This window comes from Hyaena hyaena, unplaced genomic scaffold (genome assembly GCF_003009895.1).
Source record: "Hyaena hyaena isolate Hyena2069 unplaced genomic scaffold, ASM300989v1 scaffold_362, whole genome shotgun sequence".
Taxonomy (NCBI): domain Eukaryota; kingdom Metazoa; phylum Chordata; class Mammalia; order Carnivora; family Hyaenidae; genus Hyaena; species Hyaena hyaena.
Window position 1 is genome coordinate 1,270,736 of NW_024080998.1, and position 22,172 is coordinate 1,292,907.

Here is a 22,172-nt window from a genome sequence, read left to right on the forward strand (position 1 = left end):
TTTGTTGGACATATTCCCACTATCGGTTGTGGTTTTCTAGGTTTACAGATAATGAGGGGGAGTGTATGAAGCTAGCATCCCAAACCAAAAACCACGAATGTCTCTTCTTGCTGCCATTAGGGTCTGTGGTGGAGAGTTGACTAAAGAATTCATGTAAATATAACAGAGATAACAATGCTGGGGGAAAGAATGTGGAGAATGAGCATAATTGAGTATGAAAGCCTTCCCAGGCAAGTGAATGGGGGTTATTTCCCATGTCTGGCAAACAGGATGTTGATTCCTTCATTGCTGTGAAGAGACGGTCATTAGAGAATATAAGGCATTAAGGGCTGAAGAGGCTGAAATCTTGATGGGGTTCGAGGAGTGGCTGCCCAAGTGAAGAGTGTTAGAAAGCAGGAGGAAAAAAAGATAGAAGTGATAATATGGGGGATGGAACCATATACCTAGTCATTACTATAGAATTGGTGTATTTTTTCTTTTTTTTGAAAGGTTATTATTTTAAGAGAGAGTGTGTACGTGGGCACACGAGTTGGGGAGGGGCAGAGAGGTGGAGAGAGAGAATCCCCGACTTGGGGCTTGATCTCACGAACTGTGAGATCATGACCTGACTTGCAATCAAGAGTCAGATGCTCAACCAACTGAGCCACCATGCACCTTTAGAATTGGTGTCTTAAATAGTTGGCTAAAAAAGGACAAAAAATATACTTGGAATTTCCTGAGATGAACAAACCTTACTTGGTATTATCCAGAAATCTTGGAGGCTGGAGGTCAGGGGCTAAGAAACCTGCCTTTGCCCTTTCTCTCTAAAGGAAGTGCACTATATATATATGCTATACATATATATGTATATATATACTATACATATATATGTATATACATACTATACATATATAGCTATATATATGTGCAATATATATATATAAAATTATTTTTTAATAGATCTGGGATCTTTATTACATAGTTTTTTTATTGTGGTAAAACAGTTCATAAAATTTGCCATTTCAATCATTTTATTTGTAAAAAATTTTTAATGTGTATTTTATTTTGAGAGAGACAGAGCAGGAGTGCAAGAGGGGCAGAGAGAGAGGGAGATACAGAATCTGAAGCAGGCTCCAGGTTCTATGCTGTCAGCATGGAGACTGATGTGGGACTCGAACCCATAAACTGCGAGATCATGACCTGAGCCAAGGTCAGCTGCATAACCAACTGAGCCACCCAGGTGTCTCCATTTCAGTCATCTTAAGTGTACAATTTACTAGTATTAATTACATTCACAGTATTGTGCAGCCACTGCCATTGTCTGTTTCCAAAACTTTCCTTACCCCAAACCAGAAACTTTATACCTATTAAAAACTCTCATCCCTTACCCTTGTTCATTCTATTTTGTGTCTATAAATTTGCCTATTCTAGGTAACTAATAAAAGTGGAATTGCACAAAATTTGTCCTCTTTTTAAACTGACTTATTTCACTTAGCTTAACATTTTCCAGGTTCAGCCACATTATAGCATGTATCAGAACTTAATTCCTTTGAAGAGTTGGATAATATTCCATTGTATGTGTCCATCACAAGTGTTTATCCATTCATCTGTCATAGGGCATGTCTTCGGTTGTTTCTACCCTTTTGAGTATTACGAATGATGACTACTTGATGATAATGAATGAAATTTGGTGTACAATTACCTGTCAGAGTCCTTGCTGTCAGTTGTTTTGGGTTTACACCTGGGAGCGGAATTGCTAGATCATATAGTAATTCAGTGTTTAGTTGTTCTGAGGAGTGGTAAAACTATTTCAAGCAGCTATAGTCCTAGATTCCTTGACTACTGTAAACTCATGGAAAGCTTTCTTTTGTGTATCAGTATGAACAATTGACCCTCTGATTGCTGTGATTGGGACTATAAATTCCAAACTCATGGTCTTGAAAAAAAATTCTGAAGTTACTTACAATAAAACTTTGAGCAAATATTGCTTTTCTCTTGACTATACATTTGTATAATTTCTGAGTATGAACTCTAGTATTATCGGGAGGGTGAAATTCTGTTTTTGTGATGTCCTCCGTTTTGTTGGAGGAGAAAGAATAAAACATCCTTGTGTGTGCATCTGGTACTGTGCTAGGTATTTCCACACATTTCAGAAGAAATCACATTTTATGTTTGTCTTCACATTAACTTTATGAGGTGCGTATTATTCCCCTTAGATTGAATTGAGGAAGTTGAGGTAATTCTCCTCTTTTTTCCCATGGTAAGTGGTAGAGTCAGAATTTGGTTCCTAAAATTTGATTAAAAAGACTTAGAGTTGGCAGTTCCCCAGGAGGGTAGAAGCCTTAATCGTTGTTTACATTGTGGAATTTTTTGGGACTGTATTTAGTTAGGTTTCCTCTGGCCTCTCTCAGTTGAGATAAATGGATGACTACAGTTCCTTTTTAGTTGGTGTTCAGGGACACTGTCTCAAGTAACCAAATATAGTAGCTCATTTTTGACAAAACTAAGGACTTTAGTTATTAACAATATTTCCTTCCACAGTTACTTGCTAATAACTTACTCTAGTTCAGGGTTTTGATGATTTTAGTCTTTTGGGTTTTTTAGGGCTGTTGAGTAGTTAACTCTTTCTTGGCAGACAGGATATCTGTCTCAGCATGTAGCTTCAATAATTAACAATAGAAGGAGAGAGAGGATGTGTATTGCTGGAATTTTCTTTGTCATCCACTTTTCCTCTCACTGTTTATCAGTTTCCTTTTCTCTTTTTGTGAGTAAGTAATAGTGTATCTTAACCATATAGTGTTTTCTCCTTTTCAGAGTACTTGTAAATACATGATTTGATACAGGTTTAAAAAAATCACAAAAGATAATTGTTAAAGGATATTTATATTTTGTAAACTCTTATAGAATAGCTTAATCACAAAAATAATAGAGAAAATAGTGTAAAGAAGCCTCAAAATATCCATTCAGCAACTTTCATGCTTAACAACTCAGTCACTTGTTTTGTTTATGCTCAAATCTGCTTCTCTGCCTCCTTCTGATTATTTTGAATATCTATCAATATTTCAGCATGTATCTGTAAGAGGTACGGGCTCTTAATAAATCGCTGCGAGATTATTAGCCTACCCAAAACAAATAATGTCATTAAAAATCCAGGTATCTAAATTTCCCTAAATGTTTCATAACTACTTAACTCTTTACTTGTTCAAATCAGGATCAAAATAGTGTTCATCCCTTGCAACAGGTTCATATGTCTCAAATCTTTTAATCTGTGAGTCCCTTTCCCCTCTTTTCCCTTGAAATTTCTTGCAGAAACTATAGATTTTGCTGGTTATACCCCTATCATGTTAACATGTACTCTGTCCTGCTGGATTTCCTGTAAATGTGTATCGATCTAGAGTGTTGGTTAGAGTTGAGTTTGATTTTTTTTTTAATGTTTATTTTTGAGAGAGAACGTGCAATCATGGTGGAGGCAGAGAGAGAGAGAGAGAGAGGATCTGAAGCAGGCTGTGTGCTGACAGCAGTGAGCCTGATGTGGGACTTCAACTCACAGACTGTGAGATCATGACCTGAGCTGAAGCTGGACACTCAACTGACTGAGCCACCCAGGTGCCCCCGAGTTTGATTTTTGATTGGACTACTTCCTAAGTAGGGTCTTCCATCAAGAGTGTGCCTGTCTTTGTGATGCTAGCAGCCGTTGATGATCAGAGCCTCCTTTTCGTAAGGGGTTGCAAACAATAGTGTTTTAATTCTGTTCCTTTTTTACTTCCATTTCCTCACTTATTTGGTTGAGGTTGTTTGTATAGCAAAGGTGGTAGGTATATTAGGCTTCTCCAGAGAAACAGAGCCTATAAGTTGTGTGTATGTATAATAGAGATTTATTTATAAGGAATTGACATGTGATTATGGGGGCTGGTGAATCCAAATCTTTGGTGTGGGTCAGCAGGTGTAGACCCAGGAGAACCAGTGGTGTGGAAAAAGTTCAAAGACCATCTGCTGCTAAGAGTTCTCTGTTAGCCATGGAGGTCTTCAACTCATCCACGGAGGCCTTTAACTCAATTATGAGGGGCCATCTGTTTACTCAGGGACTTAAGTGTTAATCTCATCCAAAAATACCCTCCAAGTTGATACATAAAATTACCCGTCACATGAGGGTGTAATATGCTTGGTTCTAGCCTTTCACTGACTAGTTTTGAAATGAGTTGATTAGCATTTCCAAAGGTGATTTATGATTTTTTTAATGAATGGATAAACATAGTGTATGAAATACTTCACATCATTTCCTTTCCTTACCATTGCTAAAATTGTTTCATCTGGGTAATGGGGGCTTCTTCAAACTGTTCCATTAGACCTTTTGACCTTCTGGGTCTATAGTGATATCACCCTTCCCTTTCTGATAGTGACAGTTTGTGTCGTCGTCGTTTTTTTTTTTTTTTTTTTTTTTTTTTAAATCTAGCTATCTATCTAGCTAGAGTTTTATTGGTTTCACTGATCTCAAAGAAACAACTTTTGGTCTTTGTGATTTCTATTTCTATATTTCATTGATTTCTGACCTGCCCTTTATTTCATTCCTCTCCATTTTGAGCGTCATCTTTTTTCTAGTTTCTCTCTATGTGGAAGCCGAGGTCACTGATTGGAGACCTTCATTTCTAATAGAGTTATTTAGTTATCAAGGATTTACTCCTTGATAGTGGTTTAGCAGCATCCCATAAATCTGAATAGATTGTGTTTGCATTTTTCAGTTCAAAATAATGTTTAATTTTCCTTTGGATTTCTTCTTTGATCCTTTGGGTTTTTTTTTTTTTATAGTTGACAAAACTTGTATGTACTTAAGGTCTGTAATGTGATGGTTTGATATGTTCACATGTTGTGAAATAATTATACAGTCAAGCTAATTAACATCTATTAAGTCACAAATTCCCTTTTATTATGGTGAGAACACTTGTAATCTTAGGAAATTTAAACCATTAAATAACATAATATTAACTAGAGCCACCATGCTGTATGTTAGATTTCCTAAGATTTGTTAATCTTTTTTTAAAGTTATTTAAGTTCCAGTTAGTTATCATACGATGTAATATTAGTTTCAGGTGCAACCTGAATATATCACCCAGTGCTCCTCACAGCCAGTGCCGTCCTTAATCCTCATCACCTATTTCCCCCCTCCCCCTCCCACCTCCCCTCTGGTAACCATCAGTTTGTTCTCTATAGTTAAGTCTGTTTCTTAGTTTGTCTCTCTCTTTTTCCTCCTCCCATGATCATTTGTTCTGTTTCTTAAACTTCACATATGAGTGAAATCATATGGTATTTGTCTTTCTCTGACTAACTGACTTATTTGGCTTAGCATAATATTTTCTAGCTCTATCCAAGTCATTGCAAAAGGCAAGATTTCATTCTTTCTATGACAGAGTAATATTCCATTACACACACCACATTTTTTTTTTAACATTTATTTTGAAGAAAGAACATGAGCATGGGAGGAGGAGAGAGAGAGAGAGAGAGAGAGGGAGGGGGAGGGAGAAGGAGAATCCCAAGCAGGCTCCATGCTCTGCCCTGAGCCTCACATGGGGCTTGCTCTCACAACCATGAGATCATTCACCTGAGCCGAAATGGAGAGGTGGATGCTTAACCAACTGAGCCGCCCATCTTCTTTATCCATTGATTAGTTGATGGACATTTGGGTTCTCTCTATAGTTAGGGTATTGTTGATATTGCTGCTATAGACATCAGGGTGCATGTACCCCTTTGAATCTGTATTTTTGTATCCTTTGGGTAAATACCTAGTCGTGCAATTGCTGGATTGTAGTTCTATTCTTAATTTTTTATGGAAACTCCACACTGTTGTCCAGAGCAGGTGCACCAGTTTGCATCTCCACCAATAATGCAAGAGGGTTCCCCCTTCTCCACATCCTCACCAACACCTGTTGCTTCTTGCTTTGTTAATTTTAGCCATTCTGACAGGTGTGAGGTGATAGCCCATTGTAGTTTTGATTTGTATTTCCCTGATGATGAGTGATGTTGAGCATCTTTTCATGTGTCTGTTGTCCATTGGTATGTCATCTTTGGAAAAATGTTGATTCACGTCTTTTGTCCATTTTTTAATTGTATTATTTTTTGGGTGTTGAGTTTGATAAGCTCTCTTTAGCTTTTAGATACTAACCCTTTATTAGATACGTCATTTGCAAATCTGTTTTCCTATTGTGTAGGTTGCCTTTTATTTAGTTTTGTTGATTGTTTCCTTTGCTGTGCAGAAGCTTTTTATTTTGATGAAGTCCCAATAGTTTATTTTTGCTTTTGTTTCCCTTGCCTCTGGAGACGTGTCTAGTAAGAAGTTGATATGGCCAGTGTCAAAGAGATTACTTACTACCTGTGTTCTCCTCTAGGATTTTGATAGTTTCCCATCTCAATTTAGGTCTTTAATTCATTTGAATTAATTTTTGTGTATGGCATAAGAAAGTGATCCATTTTTATTTTGCATGTTGCTGTCCAGTTTTCTCAGCACTATTTGCTGAAGAGACTGTCTTTTTTTCCCATTGGATATGCTTTCCTTTTTTGTCATAGATTAATTGACCATATAGGTTGAGGGTTCATTTTTGGGTTTTCTATTCTGTTGCATTGATCTATGTATTTATTTTTGTGTCAGTACCATGCTGTCTTGATCACTACAGCTTTAGGATACAACGTGGAGTCTAGAATTTTGATGCCTCTAGCTTTGCTTGTCTTTTTCAAGGTTGCTTTGGCTATTTGGAGTCTTTTGTGGTTCCATTCAAATTTTAGGATTGTTTCTCCTAGTTGTGTGAATCTTTTGGTTATTTTGAAGTTTAAAATCTAGTTTGGTTTTTAGTTTACACGTATTTAGAGGACTTTCCAGAGATCTTTCTGTTACTGATTTCTAAGTGAATTTCATGACGGCAGAGCACTTCGTTTGTATGAGTCAAATCCTTTAAAAATCACTGACACTTTTTATATGCCTAGATTATGGTCTATCTTGGTAGATACTCTGTATGTACTTGAAAAATATGTGTTTAGCTGTTGTTGGGTGGAGTGTTCTATGAATGTCAATTAGGTTAAGTTGGTCGATAGTGTTGCTTAAATCTTCTGTATCCTGACTGATTTTCTGTGTACTTGTGCTGTCAGTTTTTTAAACGGGTGTTGAAACAGGAACTAAAACAACAAAGTGATCTGCTTCTCATGGCTTCTTTTAAAAACAGTTTTTGCTTCTCATATTTTGAAGCTCTTTTATCACATGCACAGCTGTTTAGGATTCTTGCGTCCTCTTGATGAATTGACTCTTTATCCTTATGAAATGATCCTTTTTGTCCTTAATAATAATCTTTTCTGTGAAATTTACCCTGCCTAATATTAACATAGCCACTCCAGCTTTGTTCTGATTCATGTTAACACGTTAAATCTTTTTTTCATTCTTTTGCTTTTAATGTGTCTGCCTTTACATTTAAAGTGGGTCTGTTGTAGGGAGCACATAGTTGGGTCTTGCTTTTTAACCAGTTTGACAACCTCTGCCTTTTAATTGAGTTGTTTAGACCATTTACATTTTCTTCAAGCATTTAATTTCAGCCCACTTCATTTTGTGTTTCCCAAGTATTGGGATTATTTCATTAAACCTTCCAAGAGGAAGCCTTTTTCTCCCTGCTTCTTAAAGTCTCCTCTTCATTACAGCCCTTTGATTATATTTTGTATCCTCTAGGAACTTGGGATTAGATGAGTTGAGAATTCCTTGGATGTTTTCATACAGCAGTCATGTTCAGAAGAATATCTCCTAAGCATGGCTGTGCAGAGACACAGGTTGGCTCTTAGGGGCCAATGGAGAGACACCTTAGGTTAGATGTTTCTTTCTTTCTTTTTTTTTTTTTTTTTAATGTTAATTTTTGAGAGAGAAAGAGAGAGAGACAGAGACAGAGTGTGAACAGGGGAGGAGCAGAGGGAGAGGGAGACATAGAATCAGAAGCAGGCTCCAGGCTCTGAGCTGCCAGCACAGAGCCCAATGTGTGACTTGAACTCACAAACTGCAAGGTCATGACCCGAGCTGAAGTCAGTCGCTCAACGCTCAACCGACTGAGCCACTCAGGTGCCCCCAGTTAGATGTTTCTTTAGAGCAGATGTGGAGGACCATCTAGAGAAAGGGAAGATGTGGGGAATTGTGAATGCAGAGCTCACCTTTATCTCTTACCCCGACAATTTGTGTTAAGCCCTGAACATGTATCATCTTCTTAGCATAACTAAACCCGGATGATTGATTGGATTCCCCACCTTAGAAAGGAGTTTGGCAACTATTTTTCCACCATCTCTTCATGGCACACTCCCTTTCCATGGTAAGCTGTTTACCAAAAAGTTCTTTCCACCTGAATGTTGTACTGTTCTTAATGGGGGTCTAAGAAATGACTTTTTTCATTGTTACCCATTACATTTTCAGTGAGACACTAACCCCCCTTGCAGGTCACCACCCAGGCAGCTTGAGTCCAGGGCAACCTCCCTGCCCTGATGGGGCTTTGAGCACACGTGAGGAGTCGTGCAGTTTTTACCTTCCCTATGCCTTGTCATTGCCATTTGCATGGGCCATTTGGTCTTCACTCATGTCTACTAAAATTGTTTGGTGATGGTAGCACGTGTCCAAAACAGGGTTTTTGTCAGCTTTGGAACTATTGGCATTTAGGGCCAGATAATTCCTTCTGGTGGAGGACAGTCCTGTATGTTACAGGATGTTCAGTAGGTCCCTGGCTTCTACCTGCTGGATGTGAGCACCTTCCCTCTCAGTCTTAACTTTTGAAAATGTCTCCGATATTGCCAAGTCACGCCCATCAAAGAATCCCTGGCAAAAGAAAATTGGTTCCCAAACAACTTGGTTGTGGTTTCCATGTTTATTGGTAATGACCGCCAAGGTTTCCTTAATTTCATGCATTCTCCGTCACCCTGCAATACCTACCTTCTTTAATTTCATCTTCCCAATCCCCTAATGGTCTGTCCCAAAGTGTACTCTTTTCTTTCCTCCTGCTCTTGGGGCTTTGGGTTCACTTGATTCATTTTACTTGAGCTGTGCGTGTTCTGGCACAATCTAGCTCATTCTAGCTCTCTCTTATCATGTCACTGACAGCCTGTCTGTGCTGCCCTTTGATGTCTTCATCAGCAACCTCTTACCTCCTAATTCTTTTTTGGTCTGATAATAATTCTGTAGGAGTGGGATGGCCACAAACTTTAGCCTCTCCTTGCACGTGTGTTTTGCTGCCTTGTGACCGCTTCCTAGCCGTATGTTTTTTCTTGGTCCTTCCCTCCGTGCATATTACCCTGAGATCTCTGCAGGAAAGACGTTTCCTCTGTCCAGCCGCAGCTAGCACGTCTTACTTGAGTGCACTGCCTCTTCCTCGAGTAGCACGCACCCATGCTTCTGAACAGCTTGTCACCCATGCGAGGCACATAGGAGCCCTTGAATTTTGTAACGAGAAACTGGCCCTGCACGTCTGGAGGTTGACCCTTAGTGGCTTCCTCCTGGAGCTCTGTTTTTTTCCCCCTTCTGGTTTCTCTTAGTCTTGATTATAAACCTGAGTACGCTAAACATAGGGGAAAGGTTTGGATTGTGTTAGACTGGCCTTCTGTGGGAAACATTTTATGGCCTGTTGGGGGTTTCCTTCTGTGAGGTCCGGAGCACTTTCCTTAAGTGGAAAAGGGCTTGTGTTTTGCCAGATTCTCACACCCATTCCACAGGTCAAATAATGAATTTAGTAGAAATATGGAAAAGCTTAGTCTATACGGGTGCCAGAAATTGCCACTCTGAAGGCAGCAGTGTAAACAGTGTGTGACTAATCCTTTCTTTTAAGGAAAGAAGTTCTATGCAATTGTTTCCTTTCTGCTTATAAAGATAGAGAGCTTTCCACAGACTCGGGTCCTCAGATGGCCAGCCCTTCCCCCCAGCTCTGGCCTGTTTTTGCTGGGCTGTCTTGTCCGTGTGTCACAGGCCACCTATCCAGTGTATGGCCCGCTGTGGCCACACTCTTGTCACTACTGAAACCACACTGTGGACGGTGCCAGTGACTTACCCACGCCAGGCGTGGCCTTTCCCGATTTCTTTCTCTGCCTTTTGTGCTGTACTTGGCAGGTGGTCCCCTCTCTGTTCCTCCTCGACACTTTCTTCCATTTATCATTTCTGGACCTTCATTATTCTTGTTTTTCTCCAAATCCTCCCTCCCCTCCCCGTTTTCTCTTTATATCCCTACCCCTGAGCATGAATATCCTCCAGACCGTGTGGTTCTGTGTTCTTTTTTTCTAAAACATTTCTGCCTTTGAAGAAGTTGGCTCCTCTGAGAACATCACTTTTCCCCATCTTGGAGGCTTTCCCTAATCAGCCCTCAGAGACTTGCTCCAGAGTCTCGCTCTAACATAACTCTCATCCTCACCGACTGGCCCTTTCTACCGACTGACCCTTTCTTCCGACTGCCGTAACTCAGCGTGCTGCTTTGCTCTTACTTTTCCCCTTGGCCTTGAACAAGCTGCCCAGTCAGCCAGGCTCAGGACCTTCCTTATCACTTGAATCCTTCTCCTTTTGTTTCCACCTCTCCTGCGTTTAGTCCTCAGGCCTCATTGGTCCTTCTGGTCTTTAGCTCCATCCAGCCATTGCTTGATTTATTCCTTTTAGATATTGTCTAGGGGCGCCCGGGTGGCTTAGTCGGTTAGGCGTCCGACTTTCGCTCAGGTCACGATCTCGCGGTTCGTGGGTTCGGGCCCCGCGTCGGGCTCTGTGCTGACTCCCAGCTCAGAGCCTGGAGCCTGTTTCAGAGTCTGTGACTCCCTCTCTCTCTGACCCTCCCCTGCTCACGCTGTCTCTCTCTCTCTCTCTCCTAGAAATAAATAAAACATTAAAAAAAATAGATATTGTCTAAACACTTCTTGCTGTAGGAGGTGAAGATTTAGCTTACTTAACCTCCTTCTCCCTACACTTCTTCTCAAAATCATTATATCATTTTCATAGTTTGTGTACACCCTGACAGCATATTTATGCTTCTCTTATGTCAGCGTCATGTCTCAGGATCATGAATATGATCTGAAGACCTTCCCTTTTATGAGGCGAGGGCAGTGTCTCCCAGTCTTCCCTCCATTTCTCCTATTCCTTAAGAATTTTCCAGCCTTCCCCAGCTAATTCTGTACATGAATATCACCACGGTTGGTAACATGGTTGTTTCTGACAGTTACAGCATTTATAATACTATGTTCCTGGATGTACAATTCGATGCTTGGGTTTCTCCCTCTGTATGTGTCCTGTGCTCTCATGCATGCTTCTTGAAGGAGAGCATTCCTAGCATCAGATATGAATGTATTCTCCCATTTTTCTTTCCACCACCTGCGTTTATACCATGTAGTCAGGTGTCTCCAAAATTGCAATCCTGTTTTCCATTCTGATTCCTTCCCTCCACCCCCCACCCCCCACCCCACCCTGGGATCATTCTCTTGGAGCTCCCTGTTTTCTGGGTTGCCTGGCAAGCTTATTTTTAGGGGAGAAATAGGAGACCAGTGTTTGAGCTAGGGGAACCTGGAATCCAGAACGAGAAAGCCTTGCTCTGGGAGTGGGGTGGAGTAAGTTTTGTGGTTTACACCACACAGTTCCATTCTTTTAGAGAAAAATGCTCATACACACACACACACACACACACACACACATATACATACACACACACATATATATATATATTCTCCCCCCCTCCCCCCCGAGAGGAGTAGAAATCTGACTTCTGGATGCTCTGTTTCCTAGAGTTGGGGAACAGTTGCCTTTATATATAGATTTCTAGTGAAGACACCTGTATACAGCCCTACTTTTTTTTTTTTAAATCACCCTTTGCTTTACTTGGTTTCACGTCCAGCGCTCCTCTGTGTTTCCCTGCGAAGATTGCTTCCTTTGTGCCTGTGCCCTCACACAGTGGTTCTTGACCAGTGCCCTTATGCCTAGTGGTTGCAACCCATTAGGGAGTCACGAAGTCATGAAATCAATGTAATGGTTCAAAAAATAGATTGGGGGACAAAATATCAGTATTCCACACATGGTAAAGGTAAATATTTTGTAAAACTTGTTTCAGTTACATAAAAACACAGACCCTTATGTAGATTATATGGTCTCCATGTAAAATGTACTTCTTACTACAGGGTACGTACTGCTAAACCAGGCAGCCTTTCTCAGCCCACTTTGAATCTTACAGATTTGTTGAAATATCTCTTGTGTGTTTATTAATGGGTAACACGGGCCGTATTTAGTACCCTGTGTGGCATAGGTATCGACTAATCAGAAGGGATGCTAGAACAGAGACCCAGAGATCCAGTTCTGGTGAATGTTAACTCCTTATTTATAGGATTGAAGGGATGTCTTGTCGGGGCCTGGAGGAGGGAGTAGGGAGGGACGCTAAGGGCCTTGGGTTAGTAAGTCTCTATCAGAAAAGAGTATTTCAATATTTTAATGACTAGCATGGCTGTACTGTTGTGTAACAGCCAAATGCCAATTCTGGATTTAAATCTGTATTTTTTTTAATGTTTGTTTATTTTTTGTGTGTGTGGGGAGGGCCAGAGAGAGAGACAGACACAGAATCTGAAGCAGGCTTCAGGCTCTGAGCTGTCAGCATAGAGCCTGACATGGGACTTGAACTCACACACCCTGAGATCATGACCTGAGCCCATCCAAGTCACACGCTTAATGGACTGAGCTACGTAGGTGCCCCGAATCTTTTCTTTTTTTTATTCCTTATAATTTTAAGGGCATCTTTGGAGGAAGACAAGATAGATACCTAAAAACCATTTTTTTCCCTTAAAAACAGTTTTGAACCAGAGGTCCTGTAGTTTTCATTTTTACTTTTCTCAAATATTTTAGTATGTTTTTAGAAAAATTGTAATGCTCTGACAAATCTGATGTTCTCTGGTGAGTGTTAAGCTTCCCCCCTCCCCACTGCCCCCACCGTGGGAGAAGGGAAGAATGGAAAAAATCTCAAATGAAGGGAGAGAGGTTATTCTGAAATACTTGGGTAAAAAAAGAGAGAGGAGTTAAAGAGAATACACATTTGTAGGGCTGAGAGGTGGTTCAGAGTGGAAATAACTGAGTGATGAAATTAGAGGGGAAAGTGGACACGAACTGTGAAGGAGGAAGAAGGGAAGAGAGAAAAAGATGGCGACCGTGTCTTTGTGAAGTGAGTGCACACTTTCCTCCATGTGCCCACATGATGCACTGTCCACGGCTTTGTTTCTTTCTCCGTGAGGCTGTCGTGCAGAACGGCTTCAGTCTGTTCTTGTGTGTTTACACACTGGCACTGGGGAACAGGAAAGGAGCTAGAGCCTGGGGAAGCACAGTTCAGGTGTAGCTCCATGTGTGCGATTTGTGACTTGGACACTTACACTGTAGTCAGTGATGGCTGAGCAATGGTGCTCAAGTTCTAGACCCGGTGACCTCATCTTACTTGTTTATTCAGTACTTTCCAGTTAGATTTAGGGAAAAGGAGCCCATATATAAGCTCTCAGCTCCTTTCTTGCTGATTTCTGGCTGCCTCTCACTTCCTTGATTCAGAGGGGAGAGAAGGGAGGAACTCAACTAGAAGCAGGCCCCCCAGTCGTACCTAGCTGGCAGTGGTCACATCTTGAATGCTGGGCTCTTCTCTTCTGAATAGGAACAAGCCTGTACTTCTGCCAGCAGGTGTCAACAGTGTAGTGACAGCGTGACAACACAGCGGGGGAGTGCGTGGCCCCTTTTCATGAGGCTGATGGAGTAGACCTGTGGTTCTTACATTCACCACCAGATGTGTCCAGCTGTTATGCTTTCTACTCGATTCCAACCAAACATACTTCAAGTTTAAACCAACACTTACCTCATCAAAACAAAAGTGTTTACAACATTAAGCCTTGCTTAGACTTTTAGTCATTGAAGTCGTTAGTCTAGTGATAGAGGGAGCGCCCTTCCATGGGGTTGTGTGAGAAGACTCAGGTCCAGCGTGAATTTTCCTAGGCTTTCCTGCAACTCTGAGGTTTAAAGTGGTAGATAGAGATCACTGCCTGGGTAAGAGGGAAGCACCATTAATCCCAGCCTCTTCCTTCCTTTCTCAGGGACACCTTAGCCCACAGAACCCCTCATTTTATCATTAGGATCAATCAGATAGACTGACTTTATTCAAGACAGTTGTTGCTTTTAATAAGGCAATGTGCGGTGGCGTTTTTGGTGGTTTGACAGTCGACATTACATACTTACCTGTCACAATGTCATTTCTTTTCGCTGACAGTTCCTTATTAGGGAGCGTCTTTGGGGCCTGGGGGAACCTTATCAGTGTGATTATATCCCAGGCAGCCATATCCTAAGTTAAAGTATCACAGTTTGGAAATATGTGGATTGGTGTAGACAGACGGCTTTAATATGCCACAGTTGGTAAAATTCAAGGTGACACTGGAGAAGTCTCCTTCCAAAGCCTCCATTTGCTGCTATAGCGCTCTGTCCTGGTGGTTTTGGTACAGTTAAGCATCTTCTGCAACGAATTGGTATATCTTCTTTACATTGTTTATTTATTAGTCTTACTTAGCTAATGATTAGTTCTGTCCTCCAGGGAATTATTAAATGTGGGCAAAGGCTAGTTATTATTTTAAAGTTCACATTACATGCTGAATGATAATCCACTGTGTATATACACCGCATCTTCTTTATCCATTCATCTGTCGGTGGACACTTGGGCTGTTTCCATAATTTGGAAATAATGCCGCTGTGAACATAGGGGTGCATGTATCCCTTTGAATCAGTGTTTTTGTAGTTTTTTGGATAAAATACTCAGAACTAGTATATAACACTGTATGTTAACTATACCGGAACTTAAATAAAAAACTACTTTAAAAAAGTACAGTTTCTTTTACGTGCAACAAGAGAACTGTAGAAAATGGTTGGACCAGCAGGTGAATACACAGTAATTGTGTTCAGGACCCCTCAGAGTTCTTCACTTGGGGACTTGAAGAAATGAGATGGTGATTCATTACTCTTACCCTTGTTCCTCTTCTTAAGAACGAATAATGATAAAACGTTTAACCTGAATAGTACAGTTTTAATTGCTTTGAGGTACAGCATAAAATATTTAAATATTAACTAGAAGAAGTTGAATGTGTTTCTTTATCATAATTATATTTCAAAAGATAACTGAAAATTTTTTTCAGTTTTGTGTGTTCTGATTTCTTTTTTAATAAGCATTTCTTTTTTCCTTTGGCCTGTGTGACGGTGATTCTGTGGTTATAGCTCAGGAAGGTGAGACTCAAAGAGGTTGGCCTTCTCTCCTTCTGTCATTAGGAAGGTCCCACTGTTTACAGACTCTGATTGTTGACAGTTAATTTTGCATAACAAGAAAGGGACTTCTTGTCTAATCCCCTTTCTGTATTTTCTTCCTCCTTTCCCTTCTTTGCATTTCCAATATTGCCTACTTATCACTGTATATAAAATACACTTTTTAAATATACGTACCTGCTTCTGTATGTGTCTGTGTCTTATATATAAATGGCCCTTGTTCTGCATAAAGGCTCTGTGCGCCACGTCTTCTGATAGAATCTGCCTCTGGTGGCCTATTCAGCCTTGACTAGATAAACAAAGTCTCTTTTATAGTAACGTTTCTAAGTGTAAGCAGTTAGTTCCTTGGGTTATAAATGGTGAGGTACAGTACTTGAAGAGAAAACTTGAGCCTTGCATGGCATCGATGTTCCTTTCTAAGTTTAACATCTTTATTTTTTCCTTCTTGGTTTTAAAAATCCATAATTAATTTCCCTGTCCCGACTTTGTTTCTTCCCAGAGTGACACCCCTTTCCTCACAGAATGTGATGATTCATCACGGCCAGACCCAGGAGTATGTGCTGAAGCCCAAGTACTTCGCAGCCCAGAAGGTGATCTCGGGAGAGCAGTCCACTGAAGGTTCGTTCCCTTTGAGATTCAGGCAGGGTCAAGTTACGGCGCCTTTTCAGTGTGAGTATAGTCCAGTCAATGGTTTTCCTAAGTTATAGCATCATAGTTTGGAAACATTTTGTTTGGTTTGGAGGGCTTTAATGTGTCACAGTAGATAAAACTTAAGAGTCCTTTAAAAGAAAACAACAACAAACCCATGCTAGTTCCCAAAACAACCACATAGCAGCACAGATTCTTTATTTTGAGGAAAGGCAGTTTCCTTGGATATTGGCAAAGAGTCTGGAGCGACCTGCCTGTAATTCTGTTTCTGCAAGATGGCTCCGTTTCGGAGACATACTTGCTCTAATTTTAGATACTCTTGTACGCCTGACATGTTTACATTGATAAAATATTTTCTTTAGTAAGCTAGCCAGGATTCATTCCATGTGAAATGTCTGAAGTGTCCTGCACTACTCTCTGAGGCTCACCTACTGTTGATGTTTTTATGATACAAGGTCCACTTTTTAGTAGATGGAGCAGATGGTGTGGCAGGTTTTTACTCCGAATTTGTAAAGAGCTATTGTGTCAGTGGCCAGCTTGGTTAATATCTCACTATGTGGGAAGCTCAAGGACAAGGCCTGGCTCAAAGGGTGGGGAATGTGATGATTTGTGGTTTAGGTATTACAGAGTGTCTGCTGGCAGCATCTGGAGGAAACGTTCCGGAGTGAGGCGCAGACCATTCAGAGCTGAGCGCTAGACCCACACGCTCGTTCCAGCAGCTTCCTGCTCTGTCTCACGTTGACTGATTGCCTGCGCCACAAGTAATGAAAGAGAATGCCAGTTGTGAGGTTGAAAAGGACTGTCTTTCACCACCAAGAGGAGTGCAAATAGCTGAGAAAGAGTTTTTCCTACTGTTTGACCACTTAGAAACCTATATCTTTGTGGCTTTGATTCCCTGGACACACCCCCACCTCCCTATGTTGGTCACTATTCTAGAGTGACTGACTTCCCTTACAGTTGGCTGCTTAACAGAAAGAGTATCTAATACAAGGTTTGTTCTTTGCATTTTCCATCTTTTGGGAAAATTCTGCTCGGTGACCTGAGCCTGGACCCCCAGAGTAATAGTTGGATGAGGGTTATTGGGCTGATGAGGAAAGCAAGTTTTGGGGATTCTCAAGAGGGAAGACTGGAGAAATCATACAGATCATTTCCTCACCCTTTAGGTAAGATATTTCCTAGTCATTTGCAAGACAGTTGGCGTGTCCATCTTGTTTTTAAACGTCCTCAGGTGAGGGGCGCCTGGGTGGCTCAGTTGGTTGAGCGCCCGACTTCAGCTCAGGTCAAGATCTCATAGTTTGAGAATTTGAGTCCCAATTCAGGCTCTCTGCTCTCAGCACAGAGCCTGCTTCGGATCCTTTGTTCCCTTCTTTCTCTGTTCCTCACCCACTCATGCTCTCTCTCTCAAAAAATTAATAATCTTAAATAAAGGTCCTGTGGTATAAGTGCTTCATAACCTGTTCTGTGTGACTATCCTTGAGTATATAATATTTTTCTAATCTTATTTCAAAAATAACTCCAATATTATTTCCTTGGGTTTTTATGTAGACCATGTATTTCTTAGATATTCTCCAGAATCAGAATGTGATGGAAAGAGAGTTTTTGAAAGCTTATAATCATACTGGTAAGGAAGAGAATTTGAACTACATGGAAGTGTCAGGAAAAGGTGGTCTGAGAATCTTGTATTAAGACTAGGGATGAGATTGGTTTTGGTTTGTCGATGATTCATTATTGGAATGACTGGTCCCACCGTATGTATTTTATTTTATTTTAAATGAGTATTTATTTGGTGGGGGAGAGAGAAAGAGGGAGAGAAAGAATTCCAAGCAGCCTACACACTGTGAATGCAGAGCCCTATATGGGGTTCCATCTCATGAACGATGAGATCATGACCTGAGCCAAAATCAAGAGTTGAACACTTAACTGACTGAGCTGCCCAGGCACCCCTGTTGTGTGTTTTTATTTTATTTTATTTTAGTTTAGTTTAATTTATTTTAGTTTCATTTTATTTATTTTTAATTTTTTAATGTTTATTTTTGAGAGAGAGAGACAGAGCATGAGTGGGGAAGGGCCAGAGACAGAGGGAGACACAGAATCTGAAGCAGGCTCCAGGCTCTGAGCTGTCAGCACAGAGCCTGACATGGGGCTCAAACCCACAAACCGTGAGATCATGATCTGAGCTGAAGTTGGACGTTCAACCAACTGAGCCACCCAGGCGTCCCTGTTGTGTGTATTTTAAACTCTCAAACCTATGCTGAAGGGTCTTCTTGAAGATGAAATTAAAGTTTAGAAAAACAGGAAGATAAGTATTGTCCATAAATTTGCCACCCATTCTGTTCAAATGCAGTTTCCCTGGGGCACCTGGGTGGCTCAGTTGGTTGAGTGTCCAAATCTTAATTTTGGCTCAGGTCATGATCTCTGGGTCATGGAGTCAAGCCCTGGATTGGGCTCCGTGCTGAGAGTGGAGCCTGTTTAAGATTCTCTCTCTCTCTCTCTCTCTCTCACTCTCTCACTCTCTCTTTTTCTCTCTGCCCCTCTTCCTGCTTGTGCTCTTTCTCTGTCTCTAAAATTTAAAAAAAAAATCTTAAAAAAATGTGGTTTCTCCATAGCTGGGAGCTAGTAAGCGAATTCAGACTAATGCATAATCACAGTGATGGGGCTCTTTGCTCAAACTCCCTGGGATTTCGTGACTGTTCAAAAAAGAGGCCCAGATGGGGCGCCTGGGTGGCTCAGTCGGTTTAGCATCCGACTTCAACTCAGGTCATGATCTCATGGTTTGTGGTTTTGAGCCCTGCATCGGGCTCTGTGCTGACAGCTAGCTCAGAGCCTGGAGCCTGTTTCACATTCTGTGTCTCCCTCTCTCTCTGACCCTCCCCTGTTCATGCTCGCTCTCTCTCGCTCTCTCTCTCTTTCTCTCTCTCTCTCAGATATTAAAAAAACAAACAAACAGCCATTCAAAAAAGAGGCCCAGGAACCCAACTGAAGCAGACATACAGAAAGACCAGGAAAGGAGATGTGGCTATTTTTTTTTTTTTTGCTGAGTCCAGAATTCTATTGAGGGCTGGAAGGCTAATGGGAAAGTTTTTAAAAGAGGTAATTTGGCAGGACAACGAGGATACGGAAATAGCAAAATTGAGTAAGAACAACAATAGATTAAAACTAGAAAGGAGGAATGAATCACACTTAGAACTTAAAAGTGATGTCTCCCCACGTCCAGCTTTGTATTAGGTGACAGGAGCCCCCAAGGAAAACTTACTTGTAGGAGAAAGGAAGAGATGTGAGTAAGGGAAGTCAGAGGAAAAGCAAGAACTTTTAGTGTTTTTAATTTTATCCTTGTAGAAGAGATCAAATGGGAACAGATGAACCTCTCAATTTGCTGAAGAAATTGAGGGTCCTGTTGTAGGAGCAGATAATTCTGACTTATGAGAAAAACAGAAGATATTCCCAGCAGGGAGAGATCATACATCTTGGGAAGAGTCTGAGGGACCAGTGTGTCATAACGGTCCACTGCCATTACTTTCAAGAAGCTTAGGAGACTAGAGAAACCATTGAGGTTGGCAAAAGACAAGTGTTGTTTTTTCTGTTTCATAGGGATACAGAACGTGGTCTACTGCAATGACCAGTTGGTAGGCTTAATGGCATCTTGCAAACAGCAGTAATGTTTACCTAGAGCTCTGAGCACCGTGTAAATTAATCACCTCATAATCAGGGGTGGCCACAGCCCTGCAAGCCTGAGTGAATAAGGATGTGCTGTTGCTGCCTATGGGCAAAGAGAGAAATGGTCAGAGTAAGCAGGAAGAGGATGACAGTGGGGGGTGATGGGTCCAGTAAAGCAAAATGTGTTAATGTGTGAAGTCTCACGGTCTCTAGGGAAAACAAGGTAGACAGGGAGAAACAAACCGTCAACTTGTTAGGGAGGTGTTCTCTGCTGTGAGGAATGAAGATCTTACTAGAGTTTCGCAGAGTCTTGCTGACCTAATTCGCCTTCCCTAACCCTGTGCCCATCCTGCTTTTCCCATTTTGATTCTGCGTCACTTCCCAGGTCACTGCACATCCTGCCTTGGGTGTTCGCTGCTTACTGGATATCTCCAGTGACACTGATGGTGCTATGCTTCGTTCATTGGTCTCGAGAGAATTTAATTTGCATGAGCATCAGCTAGAGGAGGGGTCTGTAAACTTTCTCTTAAAGGATCTGACAGTAAATACTTCAGGCTTAGTGAGCCAAGATACATGACTGAGGATGTTATATGTAGGTTCTTACATAACTGTTAAAGATGTGACCATTTAAAAATGTGAAAATCATTTTAGCTGGAAGATTGTTTAAAAAATAGAAAACAACTGAGTGGCTTACTAGTTTGGTCTCATGGGTTATAGTTTTCTGGGTGCTGAATTAGTGGCTCAGTCTCACAATGTACTGAAAGCATCTAGATTTTGGACCTGTAGGTACTAGAATATAGCCGTTGAATCAAAAGCTGTCCAGCAGGTGCTGTTTATATCCAGTTGTCCTTCATTGTAACCGTCCTCGGCAACCCATCCTCCTTGCTGTGATGGTTCTCAAATGCATCTCCACTAGTTTGAAGACAGCCAGAAAAACATGAACTACCAGGAAACCACTCTTGTCTGATAAGTCTTGTTTCCTTTAATGTTAGGGTGACAGGCCACACAGCAATTGGGAAAATAATGGATGTTACCCCTGGCTGTTGAAAGAAAGCCTTTTAATATTGACAGAAATAACATTTTTATTGGATGAACCAGGAATTGCCATCTGGCTAGACTGATTCACATTAAACTATTACCTGAGTTCCTCCAAAAGTTAAACATAGTTGCTATATGACCAAGCATTTCCACTTCGAGGTATATACTCAAGAGAATTAAAAACATATGTTCACACAAAAACTTGTATACACATGTTCATAGCAGCATCATTCATAACAGCCAAGAAGCGCGAACAACCAGAATGTCTGTCATCTGATGAATGGATAAACAAAATGTGGTAGATCTTACAATGGGTTGTTCAGCTATAAAGAAGGGACGGGATACTGATACATGCCACAACGTGAATGAACCTTGAAAACACGTGGAGTGAAGGAATCCAGACACGAAAGGATTCAGATCACACAAAATTCCATTATATGAAGTGTCTCAAATAGGCAACTCCATATGGACAGAAAGTAGATGAGTGATTGCTAGGGGTTGAGGGGAGGGGGCATGGGTAATGATTGTTTACGGATAAGGAGTTTCTTTTGGGTTGATAAGTATTGTGGAATTAGATGGTCATGATGGTTGTATAATCTGAATATATTAAAAGCTATGTTATGTTAAAAAACATTAATAGAAAATTTTTTTTTTTGCCACATAAGTAGTTACAAAAAATTTAGTATCAGCTCCTAAGAATGGAGCTCATTGGCTCTCCATAGAGATGGTCTGAGAGGAGAGTCGTCTTCCTTGGTGAACTCTAGCAAAGAATTTGAGCATGTAAACCAGATTCTATTGTGTTGATTTTAGAAGTGTTTATAACTCAGAGGAAGAAAAGTTAAAATGACATGATAACATTTGAAATACTACCTCATAAACACCGTTGAGATTATTAGTATAGCATATGTTCAGGAGCAAACACAAATCATTTGTGCAAAAAAGAAATTAGTTTGACTTAACTCTTTAGAAAAAGCCCTCAGAGGAAAGTGAGTATCCACACCAGACTGCGGCCTAGTAAAAACACCATGGGATGCTTGATGATGGTAAATGCAGAGAATATTTCTCTTAGAATCTGTGGTGGAAGCACGTATTTTATCTCTGGGGTTGTGAGTACTGGAGAGCTGACTAAGATAGGTAGATAGGTAGACTTACTTCAAAAGGAGATCTTTAGGATGAGCCAAAATGTTGTTGTAACTGAACTGGTTTGTAGTTTATACAAAGAGCCCTAAGAGCTAAAAAGATGGGGCAGGCTCTGGTTTAATGGTATAGCTGCTTAGTGTCTTGAAATACTTAGAAATTTAAACTTCTCCAAATCAGATTTTCCATTTGCATTCCAATTGTTTTCCTATCAAGGTGGACTTAGCCTTTAAACAGCTATTTTTATTTTAAAGTCACCTAAAATTTTGGTTCTTTAAGTTCATAGCAGAAACTTTGAATTTCAGGAAGGACGAATGTCCTGTTTTATATACTACCTTCCTTCAAGTTTTAAAAGCAGATACAAGTCAGACCATGAAAAGAATTGCCAATTTAGCTTGTGATTTGCTGAAATACGGGGGAGAGATTGGTT

At 40.7% G+C, this 22,172-nt stretch overlaps 1 protein-coding gene across 5 annotated transcripts in view; it reads left to right on the forward strand.

Moving 5' to 3' along the window:
• The window catches only part of LTBP1 (latent transforming growth factor beta binding protein 1), a 399,760-nt gene that overhangs the window by 124,484 nt on the left and 253,104 nt on the right, over window positions 1–22,172 (forward strand). For 4 of the 5 annotated variants that reach the window (XM_039250305.1, XM_039250307.1, XM_039250308.1 and 1 more), the window contains exon 4: window positions 15,765–15,934. In XM_039250305.1, coding sequence (XP_039106236.1) covers window positions 15,765–15,934 — 170 coding nt within the window. The remainder of the gene's footprint in view (window positions 1–15,764; window positions 15,935–22,172) is intronic. The other variant, XM_039250306.1, reaches the window with a different exon arrangement.